General features: G+C 33.8%; 1 protein-coding gene across 1 annotated transcript; it reads left to right on the forward strand.

Moving 5' to 3' along the window:
* Positions 1-75: 75 nt before the first annotated feature.
* On the forward strand, positions 76-27,021 carry smc3 (structural maintenance of chromosomes 3). The gene is made up of 29 exons (XM_051095675.1): positions 76-302; positions 872-947; positions 1,367-1,405; positions 1,512-1,579; positions 3,133-3,204; positions 3,281-3,360; positions 3,448-3,526; positions 4,253-4,370; positions 4,521-4,696; positions 4,830-4,910; positions 7,006-7,170; positions 8,230-8,351; positions 10,445-10,658; positions 11,548-11,651; positions 11,899-11,998; positions 13,338-13,498; positions 13,596-13,737; positions 15,425-15,575; positions 15,661-15,811; positions 16,479-16,632; positions 16,726-16,884; positions 19,261-19,368; positions 19,461-19,569; positions 19,662-19,909; positions 22,923-23,135; positions 23,289-23,477; positions 23,561-23,738; positions 26,100-26,206; positions 26,365-27,021. Exons 1-29 carry the CDS (start codon positions 288-290, stop codon positions 26,434-26,436), a joined length of 3,651 nt encoding a protein of 1,216 aa, XP_050951632.1. The 5' UTR covers positions 76-287; the 3' UTR covers positions 26,437-27,021.
* The last annotated feature ends 679 nt before the right edge of the window (positions 27,022-27,700 follow it).

Below are 27,700 nucleotides of genomic sequence, written 5' to 3' on the forward strand. Positions count from 1 at the left end.
TTACTGTTCCGTTAGACACGCATAATACACGATAATTACAAGCCCCCCTAAAAAGCCAAGTAGACTCGTCCGCTCGTCCCGCCTCTGTCGCCATTTTGACTGTTATGTCTGTTTCGTGAGGGGAGGGAAAGTAAAATTTGATCGTACAGAAGAGTAAATATTGGACAAATTTATCCGGTGTGCACATATATTTATTTTTACGTAACCCTTCTTCTCTTTGAGGAGGAGGGTGTTTAATTGGGCTTTATTCGGCTGGTTTCTGAGGAGAGTTTTGTGCATAAGCCGCCATGTACATTAAACAGGTCAGTGACTGAGATGCCGCTCACGCTGCGTGTGAAATTATGATTCATTTGTTGAATTATGCGATTTAGCTACTTATTGGGATATCTTAACTGGCAAACGTGCACAAAAACGCACGTTTCTTCATTCTTGAGCATGTTGGGGTGTAAGTTTGGACGAGTGCATGGCCTTCAATGAAGTTAGCATTAGCTTTAGCATTAGCTGTCAAAACCCCCAAAACATTGGAATAAAATAAATTATGCCATATGTATAGTAAACATTTACTACTGAAGGTAATTTTCATTTACCGCTGCTGTTAAAATGTGAGCTCACTAACGTTACTGGTATATATATAAATAAACTTATAACATTAGTTAATAGTAGCGAGGTATGTATAATGTAAATAGTTCATAATGTGTTGTTATACATACACAGACATATCTCTGCAAGTGTTTGTTTGCATTATACACTTATTTGAAAGTGTACTTTCTTTTAAGCATGTTTGGATGAGAAGCATTCTGACAGGTTGTTTTACTGTAACAGTATATTGAAGTTATATTTAATGTGGTATTTTGTGTAATGTGTCTTTCAGGTTATTATTCAGGGCTTTCGCAGCTACAGAGATCAGACTGTGGTCGATCCCTTCAGCTCCAAACACAATGTTATAGGTAAGTCTGTCCCACTCCTGCGTCTTCATCATTTGTCACATACATGATATGTAGCGAAATGCTTTTTATGACCACAGTTATATAAAAAATACAAAAGTTAGAAGTTAAACAGTTAAACTAGACTATAGGAATAAAAAAAAAATAATAATAATAATAAAAAAAAAACAATAATATAATATAAAATAATATACTAAAATAAATTAAGAAACTAGATTGGAAATATATTTAAAAAGTTTTACAATTTAAAAAGTACAAAAAGAGTATATAAAATTGGCAATAGAAATGGAGTATGGTAAATTATAAAAAAAAAAAATATATATATATATATATATATATATATATATATATATTATATATATATTATATATTATATATAATTATTTTTCATTCAATTTTTTTTTTTTTTTTTTTTTTTACAGTTGGAAGAAATGGATCAGGAAAGAGTAACTTCTTCTATGGTAAGTAAAAGTTAATAATAATAATAATAATAAAGTAATTTAATACATTGAAAGACTGATATGCAGGTAAATAGTTTGATGACAATTTTTAATTTTTCCCCATCAGCTATACAGTTTGTACTCAGTGATGAGTTCAGTCATCTTCGTCCAGAGCAGCGTCTGGCTCTGCTTCACGTGAGTTATTTTATTTTACTATTTTATTTTTATTCTATTTCAGTAATTTAAAAAAGTTATGAAATTGAGTTTAAGTGCAATTTATTAATTTTTTGTTTTCCATTAATAGATTCTTGTTTTGTATTTTTATTTTTCATTTATTTCTTATACGTTTTTTAAAATTATTATTATTTTTTAAATTTGTATGTGGGTGATTAGTCCAAACTGCTGTCCCACAACGAAAAAACGCATTTAAATGGCATTTAAGTACACTGTTTTTCTATAATTAAACACTTTTTTTTGGGGGGGGGGGAGTTTTTGCATAACATTTAATTTTTATATGTGCACAGCTGTTCAGAACTATGCTAGCTAACCATATGCTGATTAGCATCTTTAAGCTAGCTTCAAAAGTGTTTGTTTGTTTGTTTGTTTGTTTTTGGGTGTTATACCATATAATTGTCACTACTGAAACAATCATGACTGAAACATGTCATCGTTTCAGTAGTGACAAAAATGTGCACATAATCCTTTATTTGAAGAAAATAAACAATTTTAGTACAGTTATGCACATTTTTAGTATTTTAGTATATTTTAGTAGTGTTATAGTATGTGGGTTAAAATTCTGTAATGTGATGTGATCACTACCAAAAAATTACTGTCACTACCAAAAATGTGCTGTCACTACTGAAACATTGGATGTTTTGTCAAAAATAAAAATAAAAATATACTGAATTATCAGCTAAGATGTTATGATAGTGTTTAGTTCAATTTATATTCAAACTAATGAATGCTTAACTTTGAAATCAGTATGATTAACTTTTTGCTATTTATAAAGAAAAATTGAATGCAAAATACAATAAATCTTATAAATGACACTTGAAATATTATTAAAATTGTATACTATAAAAAACAAAAAACACAATTTGTTGAGTCAGCTTAAAATAATTTGCTAAAATTTTAAGTTCAGTCAACTCAAATGTTAAGTTGTATTAAGTCACAACTTAGATATTTGTGTTTGTTAAACTTAAAAGCTGTGTAAGTAACCCAGCTGCCTTAAAACTTTAAGTTGAATCAACTCAAATATCTCAGTTGTCACTTAGTATAATTTAACATTTCAAGTTGAATCAACCTTTTTTTTTTTTTTTTTTTTTTTTCTTTTTTTTTTTGACTGAACTTAAAATTTTAAGGCAGCCTGGTAACAATTTTTTTTTTTAAGTTGACTCAACAAATTGTTTTTACAGTGTAATTGTCATTGATTTACCTCTGAAAACTGTTTAATAAAATAACAAAAATATATTTACAATGTAGACGTGAGCAAAATCTTAATAGGTCAATATAACCCTTCTTATTAAATTATTATTACTGTGTTCCAATAGTGACAAATTTGGGAAGAGGACAAATATTCCAAAACTTTCTGAAAATGCATTATGAGAATGAACTGCACAATTACTAGAAATTTGCATACGTACAAAATTTGTGGAAAAAGACACATTTCCTACCAGTTCTGTAGAATGGCCCATATAAAATAATTTTTGCTAACTACGCTAAACCATGTACTTTCATGTAATTTTCAGGAAGGCACTGGTCCTCGAGTCATTTCAGCCTTTGTGGAAATTATATTCGACAACTCCGACAACAGGCTGCCGGTAAGCAATTTATCCTAAATGTTGAGAAGTGTGTTAAAATAAAGATGAGTGAGTAACATTTCCTGATTTTTCTCAGATTGATAAAGAGGAGGTGTCTCTCCGCCGTGTCATCGGAGCAAAGAAAGACCAGTACTTCTTGGACAAAAAGATGGTCACGTAAGTTTTTTTCGCATAACAATAACATCAGAAGAGTTTTGACTGCTTACAGCTGTAGCTGAATGCATTGTATTCTGTGTGCCTCAGTAAAAACGATGTGATGAACCTTTTGGAGAGTGCCGGCTTCTCCCGCAGCAACCCTTACTACATCGTCAAGCAGGGAAAGGTACGCTAGTAACATTATTACTCGCTTTCTTTCTTCAGTCGAAAAGAAATAAAGGTTTTTGAGGAAAACATTCCAGGGTTTTTCTCCATATAGTGGACTTCAATGGGGATTGGCAGGTTGAAGATCCAAATTGCAGTTTAAAAGCAGCTTGACTTCAATACAACGTCTGCTGTTACAGTATTATACAGTTTTAGTTTTGATTCACTGTTCACTGATACACAGAGTGCTAGCTATGCTGCGCTTGATTTGAGCCGCTTTAATTTGCATTTGGGAACGCAACATTTGTCATTAGAAACACATATAAATCTGTTGTTGTTTACAAAGAGAAGTTTCAGTGTCACATAATCCTTCAGAAATCATTGTAATATGCTGATTTGCTGCTCAAGAAACATTTTATTATTATTCTGTAATGCTCATTCTATGCTCATTCATTCTAATTTCACATTTTAAAATAATATTTATTGTGATTACAATAAATAAACTGCAATTTGGACCTTCAGCCCATTGATCCCCATTGAAGTCCACTATATGGAGAAAAATCCTGGAATATTTTCCTCAATAACCTTAATTTCTTTTCGACTGAAGAAAGACATTAGAATCTTGGATGGCATGGGGTGAATAAATTGAGGAAATTTTTATTCTGGAAGTGAACTAAGCCTTTAACACATTCTCAATGAGTCTGTTCACTTTCTGACTCTCATTTCATTGTCTGAAACATGAAAACAGATCAATCAGATGGCAACAGCGCCTGACTCTCAGCGTCTGAAGCTGCTCAGAGAGGTGGCCGGCACCAGAGTCTATGATGAGCGCAAAGAAGAGAGTATCTCGCTCATGAAAGAGACCGGTAGGATATGTTTCTATTCAAATGTCATTAAAGTAAAAAAGTCATTTATTGCTAAAGCAGTGCCGGAAACACTGCAGTCAGTGGTTTACTTTTGTGTTTTATGGTCAAGGGTTCATGACGTGCAATTTGTTCTTGTGTGTATGTGTGCAGAGGGAAAGCGAGAGAAGATTAATGAGCTGCTAAAGTACATCGAGGAGCGTCTGCACACTCTGGAGGACGAGAAAGAGGAACTGGCTCAGTACCAGAAGTGGGACAAAATGAGAAGAGCGCTGGAGTACACCATCTACAACCAGGAGCTCAACGAGACCCGGGCCAAACTGGACGAGGTACACACAGCAATTCGTACTTGTCATCAGCTTCTCGATCTAATTCGGTCATAACAGTAAATTGCATGAGCATTCAGCACTGTATAATGCTTTGCTGCTGATGATTTATGGATTGTGTGAATGTCTCCTGTAGTTGTCCAGTAAGAGAGAGACCTGTGGAGACAAATCGAGACAATTGCGAGATGCTCAACAAGATGCTCGAGACAAAGTGGAGGTAAACTGAGCTCTTCAGTGCATTCTTGTTTTGGGAAAGTGTTAAAAACACAATGTCCAAGCAACTGTCAGACAGCCTGACATCATGATGAAACATTTTGCGTGGGAATTTATCACATTTTCTTCTGAAAATGTCAAAAAAACAGTTTATTACACTTTATTTGTAACAAGCTTATGCAGTCACACATCGGCACATAACAAAAACCTTTTATGTTTTTCATTTTAGATAACATGCACTGATGAATCAAGAGCAATAAGACCATGAACATTCATTGTAGAAAAGATTAGTTTTATTTCAAGTTACCAAATTCCGTTTTCCATTATTTTCTGGGTTCCATTTTAATGGTTTCATTAAATTATAATAATTAAAAACATCTCTAATTAATTGATTTTATTTAAAAAATGTATATATATATATATATTATTTCTTTCTTTTTTCCTTAAATTCAGTTGTATTTTTACCAAATTCTGTTTTCCATGAATTTTCTGGGTGCCATTTTAATGGTTTAATTAAATTTTAATAATTAAAAACGTCTCCAAATTAATTGATTTTATTAAAAAAATAATAATAATATAATATTATTTTCTTTCTTTTTTCCCCCAAATTTAGTTTTATTTTTTACCAAATTCTGTTTTTCTTTAATTTTCTGTGTTCCATTTTAATTTTCATTAAATTATAATAATTAAAAGCATCTCTAATTAATTAATTTTATTGTAAAAATATATTTTTATTTATACCCCCCACCTTAAATTAAGTTGTATTTTTACCAAATTCTGTTTTCCATTAATATTCTGCATCCCATATATATATATATATATATATATATATATATATATATATATATATATATATATATATATATATATATATATATATGCAGGGGTTGGACAATGAAACTGAAACACTGGCCAATATAGTGTTGGAGGTTTCATGGATATGTTTGCACAGCCTGGTGGCCTATCTTCACTGATTGCACACTGCACCAGTAAGAGCAGAGAGTGAAGGTTGACTATGTGCACCCAATGGATCAAACAGTGTACCCTGAAAGTAGTGCCTTGTATCAGGATGATAATGCACCAATACACACAACAAGGCTGGTGACAGAGTGGTTTGATGAACATGAAAGTGAAGATGAACATCTCCCATGGCCTGCACAGTCACCAGATCTGAATATTATTGAGGGATGTTTTGGAAGAGCGAGTTAGGAAAAGTTTTCCTACACCAGCATCACGTAGTGACCTGGCCACTTTTTTTTTTTTTTTTTTTTTGCAAGAGGAGAATAGCTTAAAATCCTTCTGGCTACTGTGCAGGACTTATATTTGTCATTCCCAGGATGAAATGATGCTGCATTGGGCACAAAAAGGCTCAACAACGTACTAATTGTTTTTAAAAAAACAGGTGTTTCAGTTTTATTGTCCAACCCCTGTATATATATATATATATATATATATATATATAAAAAAAAATATATATATATATATATATATATATATTTTTTTTTTTTTAAATATTTTTATTTTTTTTTATATTTAATATTTTTTTTTTTTTTTTTTTTTTTTTTTTCAAAAATACTGTGTGTATTTGTTTTTTTGGTAAATAAATTAAGGTAAATATTTTTTTCTGGTAAATATTCCTTAAAATAATGTTTTGATAATTATAATTGTAAAGTAGTAGTAGTAGTACTAGTGCTATCATTACATTTAAATAATATATTTCTGTCACAATTTCTTCAAGTTAAACCAAACTTTAGTTGACGGGTTGCTGTGAAGACCAGTTTGTCTGATTACTTAATCATCAGAATAATCAACCGTTTACTTGACTACCAAACAGCTCTAGTCCATATTGTTTTTATTCAAGTGTACTAGCCTATTTTTGATTTATTCATTCCAAAATTTAGCAAATTCCATGACATTCCGAGTTATACAGAGTTGTACAATTCAGTTTATGACTAGATTCCGCAATTACGTCCACATTTTCAAATCATAGGCCGCTAGTATTGAAATGTGAAGATCTACTAAGAATCTGCCTTCACACGTCATACCACAGCTTATATTGTGTAATCTTACCTAACCTCAGTCTCTCTGTGACTCTGTAGGAGACGGAGCGTGTGGTGAGGGAGCTGAAGTCTCGAATCTCCGCCATGAAGGAGGAGAAAGAACAGCTGAGCGCCGAGCGACAGGAGCAGATCAAACAGAGGACCAAACTAGAGCTCAAAGCCAAAGATCTGCAGGACGAGCTGGCAGGAAACAGCGAACAGAGGGTACGACTAGCAGACGCACACGCGCTAACACATGCACGCGCTACAGGCACACATATGCACTCGACACACACATTTCGAAGAAAATGTGTTTCCATCTTGGAAAAGAGAAAGTTGATGTTTGGGAAAAAAAATGCTTTGATTTCTGTTGAAGCTTTTAAAACAACTGTTTTTATGTTCACCAAGGCTGCATTTAATTGATCAAATACGCAGTAAAAACTGTAATACTGTAAAATAATTTTACACTTTAAAAGAACTGATTTCTATTTTAATATATTTTAAAATGTAATTTTTTCCTGTGATGCAAAGCTGTTTTTTTAGCATCATTACTCCAGTCTTTAGTGTCACATCATCTTTCAGAAATTAGTCTAATATGCTGATTTGCTGCTCAAGAAGCTGTGTCGTACAAGTATAAACCCCATTTCCCCAAACAAATATGCCCCTGCTTACTTTGCTGAATTGCTCACTGCAAAAGCAAAGCGGTGACCGAGTTCACATAAGCAAACACGCGAGTTTGATACACATGCTCGCGAATGCAAACACACTCATAACTGCACACGAACGGCCAGAGAGCTGCAGGACATGCTGGCAGCCACTAGTGAACAGAGGGTCCGCAGTGTCTCCTTCTGCGTCACTATCTACACACGCTCACTCCAGCCCGGGCTTGTAGCCAGACGCAAACACACACATAACGCTCGTGTATCCCTGTATGTGTCAAATACACACTTTCGGACGGCCCTCCTGCATCCCTGCCTGGTTTAGCGAAGGATTAGCCCCACCTGGCCAAGGATGTGTGTGTTTTCCTATGGAGGAGAGGCAGAAGTGCGTCATTTGCCCTTTGATTGGTGAATGCGAATGTACGTTTGCTCAGATGGAGATCCCCTTTGTTCAGATCGTGACGCTGAATCTACACACCTGTTTGTGCGCAGTTCATTCTTCTATTTTTAAATATTAACGCCTCCTTGAGCATTTGCGCAAAATGTATTTAGGTTTTCTATAAAAAGAGGAAAGATTGATGTTGCTGTTTGGGATTCAATAGTGTACTCGCTTCCTGTCCAACAGAAACGGCTGCTCAAAGAACGGCAGAAGCTTCTGGAGAAGATTGAAGAGAAACAGAAGGAGCTGCAGGAAACAGAACCCAAATTTAACACCGTGAAAGAAAGAGAAGAGCGAGGAATTTCCCGGTAAAGTGTTTGAAGTGTTGAAAGGGCCTGTGAAGTGTGGGACCCGGTCCTCTTTGTTGTGTTGATTTACTTCCTAGTGAAACAGGAAGTTGCGGTGGGATATACAGTTGAATCAAAAGTTTACATAGATCTGCAAATTTTTTTCCCAAAATAAGAGGGATTATACAAAATGAATAGAGTTGTGTTTTTTTATATATATATATTTTTTTATATAATTGTCTAGTACTGACCTAAATAAGATGTTTTTAAAATTAAAGACGTTTGCATATAGTTCACAAGAAAAAATAATAGTTGAATTTATAAAAATGACCCCATTCAAAAGTTTACATACACTTGATTCTTAATACTGTGTTGTTACCTGAATGATCCACAGCGTTGTTTTTTTTTTTTTTTTTTTGGTGATGGTTGTTTGTCCTGAACAGTTAAACTGCCTGCTGTTCTTCAGCAAAAATCCCTCAGTTGTCCTCAGTGTGAAAAGATGGATCTCAAAATCATACAGTCGTTGTTGGAAAGGGTTCAAATACACAAAAATGGTGAAAACCCAAAGAATTTGTGGGACCTGAAGGATCTTTCTGAAGAACAGCAGGCAGTTAAACTGTTCAGGACAAACAAGGGACTCATGAACAACTATCACTAAACAAACAAAACACAGCTGTGGATCATTCAGGTAACAACACAGTATTAAGAATCAAGTGTATGTAAACTTTGGAACGGAGTCATTTGTATAAATTCAACTATTATTTTCTCATGTGGACTATATGTAAATGTCTTTTATGTGAAATATCTTATTCAAGTCAGTGAAAAAAATAACTAAAAAATTGCATTTGTTCATTTTGTATGATCACTCTTATTTTGGTAGAATAATTAACCTTTTGGTGATTCTGCAAAGTGTATGTAAACTTTTTACTTCAACTGTATTAAAGTGCTTGCTTTATTTTTTTATTTTTTTCCTTTTCAGTATCTAATATATTTTATGTCACAGTCTTTCAAAACTATAATTTGCTTTAGGACTGGATGATATGGCAAAAAAATAATCAATAAATAAATATCAAGATTTAATTTTTTCAGAAAGTTTTTTTCTTTTTTTTCTTTTTTTAACGATTTTTAACTAATTAACTTGAAAATGTAACTACAACATGATTCAAGTAACGTTTTTCCTCTATTAACCCTCTTGTTAAAGAAAATTCTATTCCACCAAGTTGTCAGCATGATGTAAATGTTAAACAAATCCGTTGTTTAATATCTTTGCAGAAAAGATGCATGAGCTACAACTACATCTCGTACTAACTTTTTATTTATTTATTTATTTGTTTATTTTATTTATTTTACATTTATTATATGTAAAGAAATTATATAAGGAAAATGCTTTAAAAACAATCTTAAAAGTCAAGGTAATTCAAATTCAAAAAGGCTGAAGGTATAACACCAGTAGACTTATTAACTATAATTTCAGACATACAGGAGTAGTTCTTAACAGGTTTTTGAATTCAATTGAGCTGCTTTTCTGTTGCTTTTTCTATATAATCATGGACTCGTTTGACTGTTGCACTCATGTCTCTAGCAGCGTCTCATGCGTTAAACGGCATTATAAAAACGAGGCGCTCAGGTTAAAAGAAGTTCACTCCCACCATGTTTTTCCTATTCAACTGCCCACAGTACATCTTTGTCGACACAAAAGCGAATTCTGTGTGAATGGCACTTAGCGATATGAGCGGTTAATCACCTGCCTTGACATCCGGTTAGATCGTTCTTTTCTCTCTACCATTATTATTGGCGTTTTGTCAAAATGTCTAATTGTAACGTTTGCTAATATTTCTATTCAAAATTTGTCCTCGATTTCCAAAAAAATAAAATTGTGGCAAAACATTAAATTCGAATCAATCTATAAAATCTGAAAAAATCGCCCAGCCCTAATTTGCTTATTGCCACCACTACTACATTATTAATTTAGAAACTTTTTGATTTTGTAAGAGTTTATCAAAATGGCAATATTTTTATCCAGTCATATTGTGTATAATATCAAGTCCTGTTTTCAGGTAATACTTTCAGTATGTTTTGTTCTAAAAGCCATGTTTTGTTTGTGCATTTTTCAGACTTGCTCAAGCCACACAAGAGCGAACAGACCTGTATGCCAAACAAGGCAGAGGCAGTCAGTTCACCTCTAAAGAAGAGAGGGACAAATGGATCAAGAAAGAGCTTAAGTCTCTGGATCAAGCCATCAACGACAAGAAACGGCAGATCGCTGCCATCCACAAAGATCTGGAGGACACTGAGGCCAATAAAGAGAGAAACCTGGAACAGTACAATGTAAGATTCCTGCTACTTTTGAGCAGTTGAAGCACATCTTGGTGTTGAACAGTAGATCTGTAACTTTAACCAGTTGTATGGGCAGCATTTGTACTTTAAAAGAATAGGAAGTCAACCAAAAATGAGAAATTGATTTAAAAAAAAAAAAAAAAAAAGTCATCCAAGATGTAGTTGAGTTAGTTTTTTTTCAACAGATTTGGAGAAATGTAGCTTTACATCACATGCTCACCAATGGATGTGAATGGGTGCCGTCAGAATGAAAGTCCAAACAGCTGATTAAAAACATCACAATAGTCCACAAGTAATCGACACCACTCCAGTCCATCAAATAATGCCTCGTGAAGAGAAAAGCTGTGTATTTTTAATAAACTTCCACTGAAAAAGTAATCTCAGCTGAATCAGGAGTGAAATATGCACCGATCAAGCACTGTTTACAAGCAAAAACACTTCAAAACAGTTATTAAAAAGAATATGTGGGTGGTTTTTGATGTGAGAGGACAGCAGGAGATGGACGTTTTCCTGAGGGAGAGTTATGGATTATGGATGGCATTTTGGTCAAAAGTGATGGTTTGAAGCTAAAAACATCATAATGATGGATTTGTTTCCTACACATATGTAGCTTTTCACTTCAGTAGATGTTAACTGATGGACTGGAGTGGTGTAGATTACCACAATGTTTTTATCAGCTGTTTGGACTCTCATTCTGACGGCACCCATTCGCATCCATTGGTGAGCGAGTGATGTAATGCTACATTTCTCCAAATCTGTTCTGATGAAGAAGCAAACTCATCTACATCTTAGATGACCTGAGCATGCGTTAAACTTAACTTTTGGGAGAACTGTTCCTTTATGCTGTTTTTGAACCTTTAACATTTCTTCCCAACCACAGAAACTGGACCAGGACTTGAACGAAGTGAAGACTCGAGTGGAGGAGCTGGACAAGAAGTACTACGAGGTGAAGAACCGCAAGGATGAACTTCAGAGCGAGAGAAAGTAAGATCCACCATAGGAAAATGTCTGGCTTTGGTCCATTTTTCCATTCCATTTCCATTTTCTTATTACCTGTTTGAGCCGTTCCCCTCCTCACCTGGCTTTTTAGTTATTAATAATCCACGAGCCGTAGGTTTCTCAGCACGGTGAGGCTTGACGGATGGGCTATAGAATAGGGTCTCCTGCTGAAGCCAGGCGTAGCGTTTGTGAGCCAGGGCTAACGGGTGTGTCCGTGTCCCTCCTCCTGCAGCTACCTGTGGAGAGAGGAGAACGCAGAACAGCAGGCGCTGGCAGCCAAACGAGAAGACCTGGAGAAGAAACAACAGCTACTGCGAGCAGCCACCGGAAAGGTTCGAAACCAAAACAGTCCTGCGTGTTTTCAACACGTTTATGAGTGTTGATGATTTTATTTTTAATTTTATTCTATTAATTATCCGTTTATAATTGTGTTACATAAATATCATGGCTATCTACAGCCTTGAAACATTTTCTGTTAACTCTTAAAATATGGCCTTAGAATTGGGCTGAATAATTTTGGGAAAATGATGGACAAAATAAATACAAATAATAGATGTAGTATGTAATTTATTGTTTTAGAATTTTATAAAGTTTTTTTTTATATAGTATAAAGTATAAATGTTACAATATTTTATATTATATTATAATATTTTACTGTAAAATAGTATAAATTAGTATGTAAAAAAAAATCAATAAAAAAAGATAAAACTAAACATTTTTAATTAAATAAATCATATGTGTATATATATATATATATATATATATATATATATATATATATATATATATATATATATATATATATATACACTTTTTTTAATATAAATAAAAATATATATAATGAAATAAATATAAAAAAAAAAATGTATATAATATATTAATACCAATAAATATGTACTACTACTAATAATAGGTATTATTTAATTTATTAATGCCAAGAAATATACAAAACTAAATATAAAGTATAAATGTTATAATATTTCACTGTAAATTGTAAACATTTATATTTAAAAATGATTATATCTGTATCTATAATTTTATATAGAATTATTAAAAATAATAATAATAATAGTAGGTGGTGGTGTTATTTTAATTTTGTAATACCAAGAAATACACAAAACAAAATATAAAGTATAACTGTTATATTATAATATGTGGAATATTTATTATTGTAATATATGTAATATTTCACTGTTAAATAGTAAATTAGTATTAAAAAATACAGTACAATACTATTGTTCTAATATTTCAGTGTAAAATAGTACAAATTAGTATGTAAAAAATAATTATTTAAATATAATAATATATAATATATGCTTATATTTAAGTAAATCACATTCTTTGAGGTTCAATAATCACACTAAGCCATATCATGTTTTAATTTTACTGCATAGTTCATTATATGTAACCAGTGGGTATGTATTTAAAATCACATAAATATGTCGCCCACACCGGTTCACTGTGTACGAGCTAAACTGAATCCGTATCTCCTAAACTCAGCTTGGCTGCTTGATCGTTTCTCATGGACTGAGTCAGTCACTAATTATAGCAACTCTCCCATGTTACAAAAATATATACCAGTATAGATGAAGTGGGATTTTCATAACCTCATCATCTTGGCTTGAAATAAAAATACAAACTTCAAAACACAGTGTTTTGCTTTTTCTCCAGGCTATTTTGAATGGCATCGACAGCATTAATAAAGTATTGGAGCATTTCCGCCGGAAGGGCATCAACCAGCACGTCATCAACGGTTATCATGGCATCGTCATGAACAACTTTGAGTGCGAACCTGCTTTCTACACTTGTGTGGAGGTGACTGCTGGCACCAGGTCAGACACGTTGATTGTTATTAGTGTTTTTAATGCATAGGGTCGATCTGTGTGAGCGTTGACGGTGATGGAGTTGTGTGTGCTGCTGTTTGTTCAGGCTGTTTTACCACATCGTGGAAACGGATGAAGTGAGCACCAAGATTCTAATGGAGTTTAATAAGATGAACCTGCCTGGAGAGGTCACCTTCCTGCCCCTCAGCAAACTGGATGTCAGGGACACCGCTTACCCTGAGACGAACGTAAGCTTACACCACTGACATGACATTTCAGATGCACCCTTCTGAATTTCCTAAATGCTTTTTCTTGATCTTCTTGTGAACTGTTCCTCTACACTACCAGTCAAAAGTTCTTGAACAGTAAGATTTTCAATGTTTTTTTTAAAGAAGCCTTTTCTGCTCACCAATCCTGCATTTATTTTATTCAAAGTACAGCAAAAACATTACAATTTTGAAATATTTTGACTTTTTAAAATAACATTTATATTTTAATATACTTTAAAATGTAATTTATTCCTGTGATTTCAAAGCTGAATTTTTAGCGTCATTACTCCAGTCATATGATCCTTCGGAAATCATTCCAGTATTCTGATTTGCCACTCAAAAAACATTTCATCATTATCATGTTGAAAACAGCGGAGTAGTTTTTTTTTTTTTTTTTTTTAAGGGTTTCTTTTCTGAATAGAAACTTCAGAAGAACAGCATTTATCTGAAGTGGAAATCTTTGTGACATTATGAATGTCTTTATCATCACTTTGGATCAATTTAAAGCATAGTTACTAAATAAAAAGTATTAATTTCTATAATTTCCTTACCAAAAAAAAGCCCAAAAATGCCCTGGAATGCCCATTTTATACCATCCACCAGCTCCCATTGGACAAAAAGTTGTGTTATTTATGCTTGCCTTCTTTCTTTCTTTCTTTTATTTATTTATTCATTCATTCATTTGGATTCTGAAAATTTGATCATCATAAATGTACTATTATAGGTTTTCTTTGTATTTTCTGTTTTAGCTTTTATTTAAAAGATTTAGTAATTATATTGTTGTTTTATAGTTTTTATTTACTAATATTTATTAGTTTTAGGTTTTTTAGTTACAGCTATTTTACTGCTTCAAGTTGAACTAAATAAAAATGTTGGTTGGCAGCTTTTAGCTTTTAAATTAACTGTAATAACCAGAAGTGCGCATAAGTTTTTCAGTCTGGTTCTTATAAGAGTACCTGGAGATTTGGCTTAGTCCACACACTGCACATAGTGTGACCCACTAAATGTAACTATAAAAAAAAAAATAGTGATTATAATGTTATTGCACTTTACTTATTTAATTTTCTTTAAATAAAATAATAAACAAAATAATAAAGTGTGCTAATACTAATATATTTTAAAATAAAAATACAATTATTTTTAAACTTAAAAAATAAAATGCTAATATTTACTTTTTTATATATATATATATATATATATATATATATATATATATATATATATAAATAATATATATGAATTTTCATAATTTTCAAACTTAAATGTTTCATAAATTTTAAAACGCAAGCTCCCGTCTGGTTTTGCGCTGGCGTTTGAAGCTTGTCAGTGAATGAAATGTCACAGTTTTGCGTTGTGCTTTGAAAATGGCAGTGGATAGCCTAGATTCATGCTTTCAGTTCAAATATAAATCTTGTACTGTATTACAGTTTGTCGATCTAAAATGATAATTGTTGCAATAACAGTTGTCAACCATGTCGGTACGCAAATTACGATCTGAACTTTTTTTACACAGCGCATTTTTAAGTTTGGTCGTGCATGCTGGTAATAACCCTGCTTTTAACATGAAGCTTATTAATTTTTTTTTATTGCAATTTAATTTTCTGTCATTCTGTTAAATGGAAATCTCTAAAAATAACCTCTCATTCCTTCTCTACATTTGCTGTAGGATGCAATCCCTATGATCAGCAAGCTCCGTTACAGTCAAAACTTCGACAAGGCCTTCAAGCACGTGTTTGGGAAGACGCTGATCTGCCGCAGTATGGAAGTGTCCACTCAGCTGGCTCGAGCTTTTACTATGGACTGCATCACTCTGGAGGGTAAGCTCTCACAGTCCTATTTGGTGTACTTTTTTTTTTTTTTTTGGTTTTCAAATGAATTCTAAACCCTTGTTTGGTGTATCAGGTGATCAGGTGAGTCATCGTGGCGCTCTGACCGGTGGTTACTACGACACGCGTAAGTCTCGTCTGGAGCTGCAGAAGGACATGAGGAAGGCCGAGGAGGAGCTCGGAGAACTGGAGGCCAAACTCAACGAGAACCTGCGTAGAAACATTGAACATATCCTCCTCGCACACAGGCTTACTTGTGCAGTAGCGTGAAATCGAATTGATTGTTGAGTCCTAATTGTGTTTGTCTTGCCCAGTAGAGCATTCTGGTATAATCGGCCTTCATGACACAAGGTCACAGAGGATCAAAGAATGAGTCAGCTAGTTATTAACGTGTATGTAGTCATGCGTGAGCTGCACACGTGGTGTTATTTTAGTGAGTAGAGGGATGAGACATTGTGTGTCTGAATTGGTGGACATGATTCTCAAGGCCCAGAGTGATGATTGTTTAAAGCTGGTTTTGTTTTTTGCTCAACTCACATTGGCTTTGTGTAGCTCATACTCTGACTAATTCAGATCTCATATGATGACATAATAATTTTCTCAGCTTCAGCGAAAATGGGCAAAATAAAAGTATTCAACAGCTTGTCAAAGTATTCACACAACTGAGATGTGTATTATATTTTTTAGCATTTCTTGTAAACTAAAACTATTGAAAATTGTTTTTGTTAGTTAAAATAAATAAAGAAATGTCGCTTTGGCAGCTCACTTAAAAAATAAAATAAAGCTAAGTAGAAACAAATTAAAATTGAAATAAAGCTGAATATGAAAATAAAAGCATATTAACATTAATACACATTAATACAAGTTCTAGTCTGCTCCTTAACTCAGTTCTTCACGTATCAATAATGAAATTGACCAGCTGATGAATCAGATGCAGCAAATCGAGACTCAGCAGAGGAAGTTCAAGGCATCCAGAGACAGTATCCTGTCTGAGATGAAGATGCTAAAGGAGAAGAGACAGCAGTCTGAGAAAACATTTATGCCCAAGGTAACGTTAATACTAGAGCTGCTGTTATTTCCCGTTATATTATTCGTGTACCAGATCTTTAATTTGTTTTTTTTCCTCCTGTGTTTCCCACAGCAACGTAGTCTTCAGAGTCTGGAGGCCAGTCTGCACGCCATGGAGAGCACGCGGGAGTCTCTAAAAGCAGAGCTGGGTACGGACCTGCTCTCTCAGCTCAGTTTAGAAGACCAGCGCAGAGTGGACGACCTCAACGACGAGATCAGACAGCTGCAACAGGTTCAACAGCACAATTAACACAATTATCATGTATTCAAATTATAGGGCTGTCATGATTTCTCAATTCAGTTCAAGTACTCAATTTTAAAAAATCCTCTATTGCATTTTGCCCATGTCGAGTAACCGGGAAAATATCAGGAAATGGTGCATTCCAGACGAAGTGCATTAATAGACTGTTTTCTAAGGCTGCATGATATATTAAACCCATTTAAAATCATAGTAAAGCATAATGCTATTGTGAATTTTCAAACACTACAATTCAGTCAAACTTATATGTGCGCTGCAGGTTTAATGCACCTTAATTATTTACTTGCGTGTAGGTTAAGTATGTGCATGTCAGAGTGGGTTTGTTCACAGTAAATGATGCTCCACACAAACAGTTATCGTTTAAATGTGTGGAGCATCTCAAACTCCACCTCTGCATGATGCTGTGTGTTTGGGTTTACTATAACATTAATCTGGGAACACAGTATGCAGTATGTGCCATTTCATCAGAGTGTAAAACATTTATAAACTTATGCAAACACGGGAATACATTAGTATCATTCTCAATATGCTAACTGTTCATTGCGGTTTGAAAATAAAAGACAATATCATCGATATTATCAAATCGCGCTACGATGATAAAGTTGCTTGCATAGCTTTTCGACGAACCATGGCTGTGTAGTAACATAAATGTTGCTAAATTTGAAAGCACATGTAAATACCAAATTTAATAACATGTTTTTACTTAAAACTTCATAACTTCAGTTGAGTGATTGAAATAAATCCTTCTGTGAGATGATGTGGCTTCTTACATCTTACACAGAATAAGGCATGTCAAATATTTTATAGCATTTTAAGCAGTAATAAAAGCAATGTCGAATAGCATTGCATTATTATATACTGTATTATAATGAAAGTTATAAGAAGAAGATAAACCATATATTGTCATAGTTGTGTGTTTATTTGTCACGTTAAATCAATGAAAGCAGTTAAATCTTCTGTTTATTCAGCTGCAGCGATCGTGTTATTTTCTGGATTTCTACTGATCACAGAACCATGCTTCACTGACAAGATCCGCACATGAATGTCGCAGCTTTTCCTAATATCAGTTGCGATATTGTCGCGATTTATCGTGCAGCCCTAATTTTAAAAGCTGTTGTTTGAGCAGGTCTATTTTTATTACCACAAACAAATTACAATTATCTAATTAATCGATAGAATAATCAAGAGATTATTCAGTTACCAAAATCATCTGATTAATTAATCTTAAAAATAATCTGCAGATTACTCAATTAATCGGCAGAATAATCGACAGATTAATCTATCACCAAAATTGTCCAATTGCTCTATTTAATTGTCAAAATAATCATCAGATTATTAGATTACAAAATTATCCGATTGCTCGGTTACTCAGCAGAAAAATCAATTGATTACCTGATCAGTCATCAGAATAATGGACTGTTTACTCGATTGCCAAAATTATCTAGTTACTCGATTACAAAATTGTCTGATCACTCTAATGATCAGCAGGAAAATTGGTCAGTTACTCGATTAATCGTCAGAATATTCAGCACTGTATTTGATTCCAAAAATGATCTGATTAATCATCAGATTACTCAGTTACCAAATTATCTGAGTACTCGATTTCAGAATATAATTACTTGATCAGCAAAAAGATCATTAGTGATAGCCCTAGTCATTTATTTGCGGTTACAAATTGACTTTGAAAACCACTATTTATTTTTATATGCCTTTATAACAGCATATTTCCTTAAAATATAAATAAAAAGAATATAAAATAAAAAAAAAAAGTATAAAATATAATAAAACAACTGTTTGTCTTCATTATTGTTCTAAACATATTTGAAAATAAAACACAATAAGTTGTCTGGCCCTACCAGCAGGTACAGATGGCAACATGGACTGGTCACTGACCATCAGATGCGAATCAAAACCTTGCAAAATTGCAAAATCCATCATCAGTTACGATTTGATTAGTGAAGTTGCAGTGAATTATCCCTGAAGCCGCAGCTGCAGCTCTTTACCACCTCCAGCCCAATACACGACACACAGCAGACAATTGAAAAGCTACTTTAAATGTTGTATAACCGGCCCACATCATTAGCCTTTGTTATTTTCGTATGCCCTTCAATTTGGTTTGCTAATTTGTCTGCTTTTGTATTTTCAGACAGGCTTAGCATTGAAGCATATGCATATGACTTTCATTTATTCCTTCAGATGTGTGTTCATGTGGCCAAAAGCCACGTTCTGTTTTTAGTCCAAATTGCCTTTATAATAAACAATTAAAACCGAACAAGTGGCTTTTGGCCCTTTAGTCTGGGGTCAGCTAAAGATGTTTGTTTTTCACGTTTGGCACGTTTTTTGCTATAGGACAACAGACAGCTGCTGAATGAGAGAATTAAGCTGGAGGGAATCATGACCAGGGTGGAGACGTACCTCAACGAGAACCTGCGCAAACGTCTCGACCAAGTCGAGCAGGTGAAGATGCCAGATTTAATTTTAACCAATATAACCTTTATAAAACCCAATGGCATGTGGTGCACTAAAAAAAAGTGCACGTTTTTGTGTAGGAATTGAATGAGCTAAGAGAAACCGAAGGAGGAACCGTCCTCACGGCGACAACGTCAGAATTGGATGGCATTAATAAACGCATAAAAGACACTTTGGCTCGATCTGAGGGTGAGTGAAAACTCAAATAGTCTTTTTTTTTTTCTTAAAAACTCCTACTTTTGTTAGTCTGCATTTTATTTATGTCATTTTTCACTTTTCAGATTTGGACTCCCTCATCGATAAGACGGAGGTGGAAATAAAGGACCACCAGAAGAGTATGGAGCGCTGGAAGAACATCGAAAAGGAGCAGAACGAAGCCATCAACCATGACACGAAGGAGCTGGAGAAGATGACCAACAGACAGGGCATGTTACTGAAGAAGAAAGAGGAGTGCATGAAGAAGATCCGCGAGTTGGGTTCGCTGCCTCAGGAGGCCTTCGAAAAGTACCAGACGCTCACACTCAAACAGGTACAGCAAGCATATCTGCAGCCTATTGTTTTCTTTCTGCATTGAAATGCAAGGTTTTTCCCCTTTAGTCAAAAGTTCTAATTTCCTGTGACTCATTTAGAGTGATATTAAAGCGTGTTTTCCTTCTCGCTCAAAACAAAAAGCATGTCGCAAATGAGGTTAAAAACAGATGTTACGTAATCGTATGAAGACCACGACATGACCGGGTACCCTTGAAGAAGCCTCTTGCCTCCTACTCGGCTCACGTCTGGCTTTAGTTTTCCCTCTCATCCCCCTCCAGTCTCGCAGCTCTCCCACCTGGCTCTCATATTCATTCTCTTAGTTGATCTGCCTCCTTTCTCTCCGCCGCTCCAGTCCGGGACTCTATTGTGTGTCAGCCCTCCTACACAGAGGTGACTCATTCTTCATTACCCCATGCCTGCGCTTTTGTTTTTTCACCCTTTCTTGGTGAACCTGAGTGCGTGGACTTGAGGAGGGACGTTGTTATTGTGTCATTTCTTTGTGTTTCTGTGTGCTATCTTCTGGAATTTTTCTCTTACAGGTTCAGTGGGAATTATGGCATAATGTGCATTTTGATTCTGGTGTGAAAGAAATTGACGCATTTTGTAGTTTGATAATTAGCAGCTGATCCCTATGTGTTTATTTTGTTGGTGTTCTGTTCTGCAGACCCACTAGTGGACATGGTGATTGGAAAAATAAGAGATAAAAGTCTATTTGAAACTTTTCCGTGCCCGTAGAGATTTCGCATTTGCTCACAACATTTTTACATTCGCAAAACTGTTGTATTCCCCCAAGAAACTTGCATTTACTCTGCATTTACTTGCAAACTTTGCGCTCACAAATTTCTTTCCATTTGCTTGCAAAACTTTAACATTCCCAGAGAAATTTTGCTTTCACTCTCAATTTTGACATTCCCCCCAAGAAACTTTAATTCGTAATTTTTTTTTTTTCATTCACTTGTGAAATTTCATTTCAATGAATCTTATTCACAAAATTCTTATTACTTTACATTGAATGCAAAATGTTTGTATTGACTCAAGAAACTTTACGTAAACTTGCAAGATTTTTACATTCACCTGCAAAATTTTTGCATTTCACTAAAACCTTTGTATTTACTCTGAAAATGGTCTCTTTTAGATAATCTCAAATTTTCTGTTACCTTAAGAAAACTTTGTGTTCACTGGCAAAGCTTTTACATTTTAATGCAAAAAATTAGAATCTTTGTATTCGCTTACCAAATTTTTATATTCCCTCAAAACATTTCCATGAACTTGTAAAAAAAAAAAAAAAAATTACATTCACTCACAAAATTTTTACATTCCCCTTTACTTTTATACACAATGTTCTCTTTATGCGCAATATTCTCTTACCCTCAAGAAACTTTGCAAACACTAACAAAATTTTCATGTTCCCTCAGAAACTTTGCGAACTTGTGCAATTTTTTTTTTTAATTTGTTGCAAAAAAGCAAAAAAATTGCAAAAACTTGTAAAAATCTCTTTACTTTGAGAAACTTTGCTTTGCTTTATTCGCTTACATTAGCTTATTTTTCATTGCCCCAAGAAACTTAGCATGAATTTGCTAACAAAATTTTTACTTTCCTCTAAAAACCTTTGCGTTCACATGCAAAATATTCTCTTTCCCTCAAGAAACCTTCCAAACACTCACACAATTTGTTACCTGTTAGAAACTTTGCAAACTTGCGCACTTTTTTTTTTTTCCACCTTACCTCAAGAAACTTTGTTCACTTGCAAAATGTTTACGTTTGCTTGCAAAACTTTAGTATTCCCAGAGAATCTTTGTTCATTCACAGAATACCCCAAGAAACTTTGCATAAACTTGCAAAATTTTTAGATTCCCTCTAAATTTTTGCATAAGCTTGCAAAAATGTTATGTTCTCGTTAAATCCTTTGATTTCACAGGCAAAATATGCTCTATTTGCTTTCAAAAAAAAGTTTTCATTACCCCAAGGAACTTCTTTGTATAAACTTTGCATAAAATATTTATTTATTTATTTTTTTTTAACATTTTCTCTTAAAACCTGTGCATTCTCATGCAATACTTTTATATTCCCTCAAAAAACTTTGCATAAAGTTGCAAACATTTTTTACATTCGCTCAGACAATTTTTATGTTCCCTTGAAACTTGAAACTTGACTTGCCTTCGAGAACTTACCTTGCAAACACTCACAGAATTTTCATGTTCCGTTATATTCTTTTTCCCTCAAAAAAACCTTGCAAACGCTCACTGAATTTTCATGTTTCCACAGAAGCTCTGCAAATGTACTACGTTTTTTTTTCATTCGCTCACAAAATTCTTACATGCTCATGAAAACTTTTGCATTCACATTCAAAATATTCTCTTTTTTTCGAGAAACTTGCAAACACTCAGAATTTTCGTGTTGCCTCAGAAACTTTAAAAAAAGTTAGCAATTTTTTTTTTTATTCGCATTTGCTTGCAAAATTTTTGCATTTCCTTGAAAACCTTTGTATTTACTCAAAAAATAGCTTCTTTACTTAACACTTTGCGTCCATCCACGAATTGTTTTGAAAAACTTTCGCATTCCCAATAATCTTTACATTCGCTCACAAAATGTATTACCCCAAGAAACTTTGAATACACTTGCAAAATTGTTACATTCCTCTGAAAAACTTATCATTAGTTCCTCTTATTGCCTAGAGAAATGTTGCATTCACTCACATAATATTGACTAATTTTCGCTTGCAAAACCATTGCATCTGCTTGCAAAAATTCTTGCAAATTCTCTTGCAAAATGTATTTGCTCTCAAATTTTCATGTGTCCCTCAGAAACTGAATTTGCTTGCAGTGAATGTAAGAGTTTCTCAGAGGAGTGCAAAAATGTAGTGAGAGAACGTAAGCGCATTTGACGAAGTTTTTTTCCCCCTCATTTTATTTTCCAATCACTATGTCCCCTTAGAGGCTTCATACCATTTCAATGATTATGTTTTTGTTTTTGTTTTGTTTTTTTAACATGTAATTGTTTTGTGTATGTAGTTGTTCAGGAAGCTGGAGCAGTGTAACACAGAGCTGAAGAAGTACAGCCATGTGAACAAAAAAGCCCTGGACCAGTTTGTCAATTTCTCAGAGCAGAAAGAGAAGTTGATTAAGAGGCAGGACGAGCTGGACAGAGGCTACAAATCCATCATGGAGCTCATGAACGTCCTGGAGCTACGCAAATACGAGGCCATCCAGCTCACTTTTAAACAGGTACAACTGTGAGAGAGACTCAACCTGATACATCTTTTCCTGACAGGGTTGTAAGACTCCAGTTATTATTTTTTTTTTTTTTTTTTTTTTTTTTTTTTCAGCACAAAAAAACATTATGTATCATGTTTACTATCCTACTTTGTCTCCCTGCAGGTGTCTAAGAATTTCAGTGAGGTATTTCAGAAGCTGGTGCCTGGCGGTAAAGCCACTCTGGTGATGAAGAAGGGTGACACTGAAGGTGGACAGTCTCAGGACGAGGGCGAGGGAGGAGACAGTGAGAGGGGATCTTCCTCCCAGAGCAGCGTGCCCAGTGTAGACCAGTTCACTGGAGTGGGCATCAGGGTGAGGAGATGATGGAGAATCAGGTGTTTACGTGTGTATTTGTTACATGTTGATATTTGACCAATCGTGTGTTTGTGTGTCAGGTGTCGTTCACAGGTAAACAGGGAGAGATGAGAGAGATGCAGCAGCTTTCTGGAGGTCAGAAGTCTTTGGTAGCTCTGGCTCTCATCTTTGCCATCCAGAAATGCGACCCTGCTCCTTTCTACCTGTTTGATGAAATCGACCAGGCTCTGGACGCCCAGCACAGAAAAGCAGTGTCAGGTACCAACATTTTAGCTACTATAATTTTGTTCAATAGAGGGGAAAAAAAAGCTTGGCCAAATAGAAACTGTTACTTCACTACAACAGTTAACAAAAGAAAAAGCAGCGTACATATAAAATTATCCAGTTTTAGTAAAATATTTTATTCTACCACAAATATTGTATTTTCTTTACGTTTCTGATGTTGTTACAACAGACAAAATGTTTGTTTTTTTTTCTCACTTAAAATGAAATGTTTAAGTTTTATTTTTTTGCATTTTTCTTTTTTTCTTTTTTTTTTTTTTTTTTTTTTTTTTTTTTGCATTTTCACATTTTAATTCTATCACAAATATTTAAATTCCTTTTAAGTTTCTGATTTCGACACGTTTTTTATTTTCTCACGTTTCTCACCCTCACATTTCTTTTCACAATTGTTTTTTTCATTTATTTATTTTTTTTGTTTAGTTTTCCCCGCTTTTTCACAATCGAAATGTTTTTCACTACAAAATGTTTTTTCACTTTGAATGTCTTGTATTTTTGTTACAAAGTAAATGGTGTCTTTTTCCACTATAAAAGGTTTTTTTTCCACGTTTTTTCTTTTTTTTCCTTTTTTCACATTTGTAATTCTATCACAGGTATTTACATTCCTTAAATTGTCTGATGTCGACATGCTTTTTCACTAAAAGTAGTTTTTGTCTCACCTTTTTCTTTTCTCAGCAGTTTTTTTCACATTTATTTTCTTTTTTTACATTTTTCTCACTTTTTTGCTTTTTGAATGCTTTACACTACACAACTTCTTTTGCTATGAATGTCTTTTTTTGTTTTTACTACAGAGAAAATGTTCTCTTTCCACTAGAAACAATGTTTTTTTTTTTTTTTTTTTTGTTAACAACAATTTTTTTTCAAAATGTTTTTTTTCTGTTTTTCACAGTTTGTTTCTCTCATTTTTTCACAAGTTTCTTTTTACCTTTGTTGTTTTTTTTTGTTGTTTTTTTTCCCCACTTTTTTTCACGAACTAAATGTTTTTCACTATAAAATGTTTTGTTTTCACTATGAACATCTTTTCACAAGAGTTTTTTCACCACGTCTTTTTTTTTAATGTATTCATTTAACAATAAACAATTTTTTTTCTTTTCAGATTTTTTCACATTTTTAATTTTATCACAAATATTTACATTCCTTTAAGTGTCTGATTTTAACTTGTTTTGGTTTTCACTGAGAGTTGTGAAAAACATGGAGAAAAATTGGAGAAACAAAGCATAAAAGTTTCTTTTCTCTCTTTTCACATTTGCTTTTTTTCCCACAACTAAGCAAATGTCTTTTTTTTTTACAAAATGTCTTTTTCCACTACAAACAAGACTTTTTTTTTTTTTTTTTTTTTTTCTTTTCATTACAAAATGTTTTTTCAATGCAAATGTATATTATTTTTTTATTTTTATTTTTTACTTTTTTTTTTATATTCCCCCTACCCCCTGCTTTTTCTCAAACTAAATGTTTTTCACTACAAATGTTTTGTTTTCACTGCGAATATCTTTTTTTTCTACCCTACCAACAAGGTTTATTTTTCACCATGTTACACATTTTCATTTTACAACAAAGGTTTTTTTTTCTTGCATTTTTTTCACCTTTGTAATTCTATCACAAATGTTTACATTCCTAAGGTGTCTTTCAACACATTTTTTTATTTTCACAAAAAAGTTTACATTTTGTTTCTCACATTTGTTTTCACAACATTTTTTCTTTGTACATTTAGTTTTTTATTTTTTTCTCACTTTTGTCACAAACTGTTTTTCAATACAAAATGTTTTTTGTTTTTACTACAAACAAAATGTAAAGGTTTTTTTTTTCACGTTTTTGTTTCAGAACAAATTTCTTTTCACTTTTTTTTCCACATTTGTAATTCTATCACAAATATTCACTTTCCTTCAAGTGTGTGATTTCAACACTTTTATTTTTCTGACATTTTTTTTCTTTTCACCTTTAACTTTTTTTCCCTCACTTTTGTCACGAACTAAATGTTTTTCACTACAAAATGTTTTTTTTTTTCACTACAGATGTCTTTTTTGTTTGTTTTTACTAAACAAATTGCCTTTTTTTCACTACAAACAAGGATTTGTTTTTTTTTCACCTTTTCAATTCAGAACAAACGTTTTGTTTTTCACTATTAAATGTTTTTTTTTTTTTCCCCCACTACAAACAAGGTGTTGTACTTCTCTTCTGTAACAAACATGATTTTGATTTTTCATGTTTTCTTTTTGACAAAAAAAACAACAACTTTGAATTCATTAAAATGTTACTCTTTCTGGGAGGTTACAAGCTTCTGCTTTTAAGTGAATTAGATGCACTTTTTTAATTGTATCAATATTTTGTATTGTCTTTTAGACATGATCGTGGAGCTGGCTGGACATGCCCAGTTCATCACCACGACCTTCAGACCGGAGCTGCTGGAGTCAGCCGACAAGTTCTACGGCGTCAAATTCAGAAACAAGGTAACAGGCATCATTAACACTCTGATGTGCCAAGCAATTAGCAAATGCAAATGAGTCTTTGCAGAAAATCAACTATAAATGGAAGTCTTCTCGAGTCAAAGCAGCACAGATGAGCTCCCCAGTCTTACTGTTTGTGTGTGTGTTTGTGTGTTTGTCAGGTGAGTCACATCGACGTGATCTCAGCAGAGCAGGCGAAGGACTTTGTGGAGGACGACACCACTCACGGCTAAGAGAAACAATACACCTGCATCACTCATTTTCCTCGTTTCTCACGTCCATCCCAACTGGTGTGTTTCCTTTTTAAAAGCCCAGTTGGAATGAATGCAACGCTTTCTTCTTGTATTCTAAACAGGATATACTGACTAATTGTTGTTTTACAGTTATTTTATATTTTCTTTCTTCTTTGTTGTTTCTCGTATTTCAAAGTTAAAACACTGAAAATGTTTTTTCAATATCTTAATGAAATGTGCCATGCTTTACACCTTTACGCTTTAGCCTGAGTTATTTAAAGTCGAGGACGTTGAGTCGCTCTTTTTCAGAGTGAGGGAAATAGTAGACTGAATACACAGGTAGGTGTATGTTAAAGAGCCATTCGGCACCGGTTTTCCCTTCCTCACTACTTTAAACCAGCATGAGCTGTTCCTTCATACTCCCTTTTTTTAAGCGATATACGAGAACGGCTCGTTTTGTAGTTTTCCGAATGAGCCTAAGTGTTTTTATCATTGTTTCGTTGGTTTCATTTCCTTAGCTCATTGTGATTTATAGTCTTTTAATGTGTTTTCTGTTACTCAAGAATAAAATAACCTTGGTCTTTATCAACACGCACTGTTTTTTTGCCACTAGAGGGCGCTGTGTTACACATTTTACTGTTTTAATGTTATTACATCATGTGGTTGTGCAAGAAAAAAATCAAAACTTGGAGGCTACTTTTGACTTTGGCAAGTAAGTAGTATTTTTTTACTAGAAACATACTGAACATTTATATTTTTAAATGCACTGTGTTTTTGTAGGCTTTTTAAGCATTTGACAAGCTCCTATGAAATCTCAAGGTCAAGTGCAAGCCCTGAGCGTATAATTTAAATAAGTATTTCTGTTTTATAATGCTTCTGTCATTGTTTTCCATCCAGGCTTTGGAGATGAGCATGCTTGTCTGTAATAGGTTAGTAGTCGTTCTGTTCAAGGTGAGTCATGTTCACTGAAACGTTGTAGGGGAAATTGGATCCACTTTCCATCTGCCAGCAACACAAATGCAATTTTATCTGCCAGATCGGCTCAGCTGATCGCTAAACCGGTCCAAGAGTCCTTTGGGCCCGTCCGTCTCTCGTCTCTTAACTGCTCACGCGCTCGTCTCTGCCAGAATCGCTCTCTCGTGACCTAGATCAGCCCCTCGACATAATCAACCACCCCATAATCACGGCGAGGCCTCGATAAACCTTGCATAAATCTGTCCCTGCTTTACAGTCGTTCGACGCACAAGTTAATTTGTTGTCTGAC

The sequence above is a fragment of the Labeo rohita genome, chromosome 22 (assembly GCF_022985175.1).
Source record: "Labeo rohita strain BAU-BD-2019 chromosome 22, IGBB_LRoh.1.0, whole genome shotgun sequence".
NCBI lineage: Eukaryota > Metazoa > Chordata > Actinopteri > Cypriniformes > Cyprinidae > Labeo > Labeo rohita.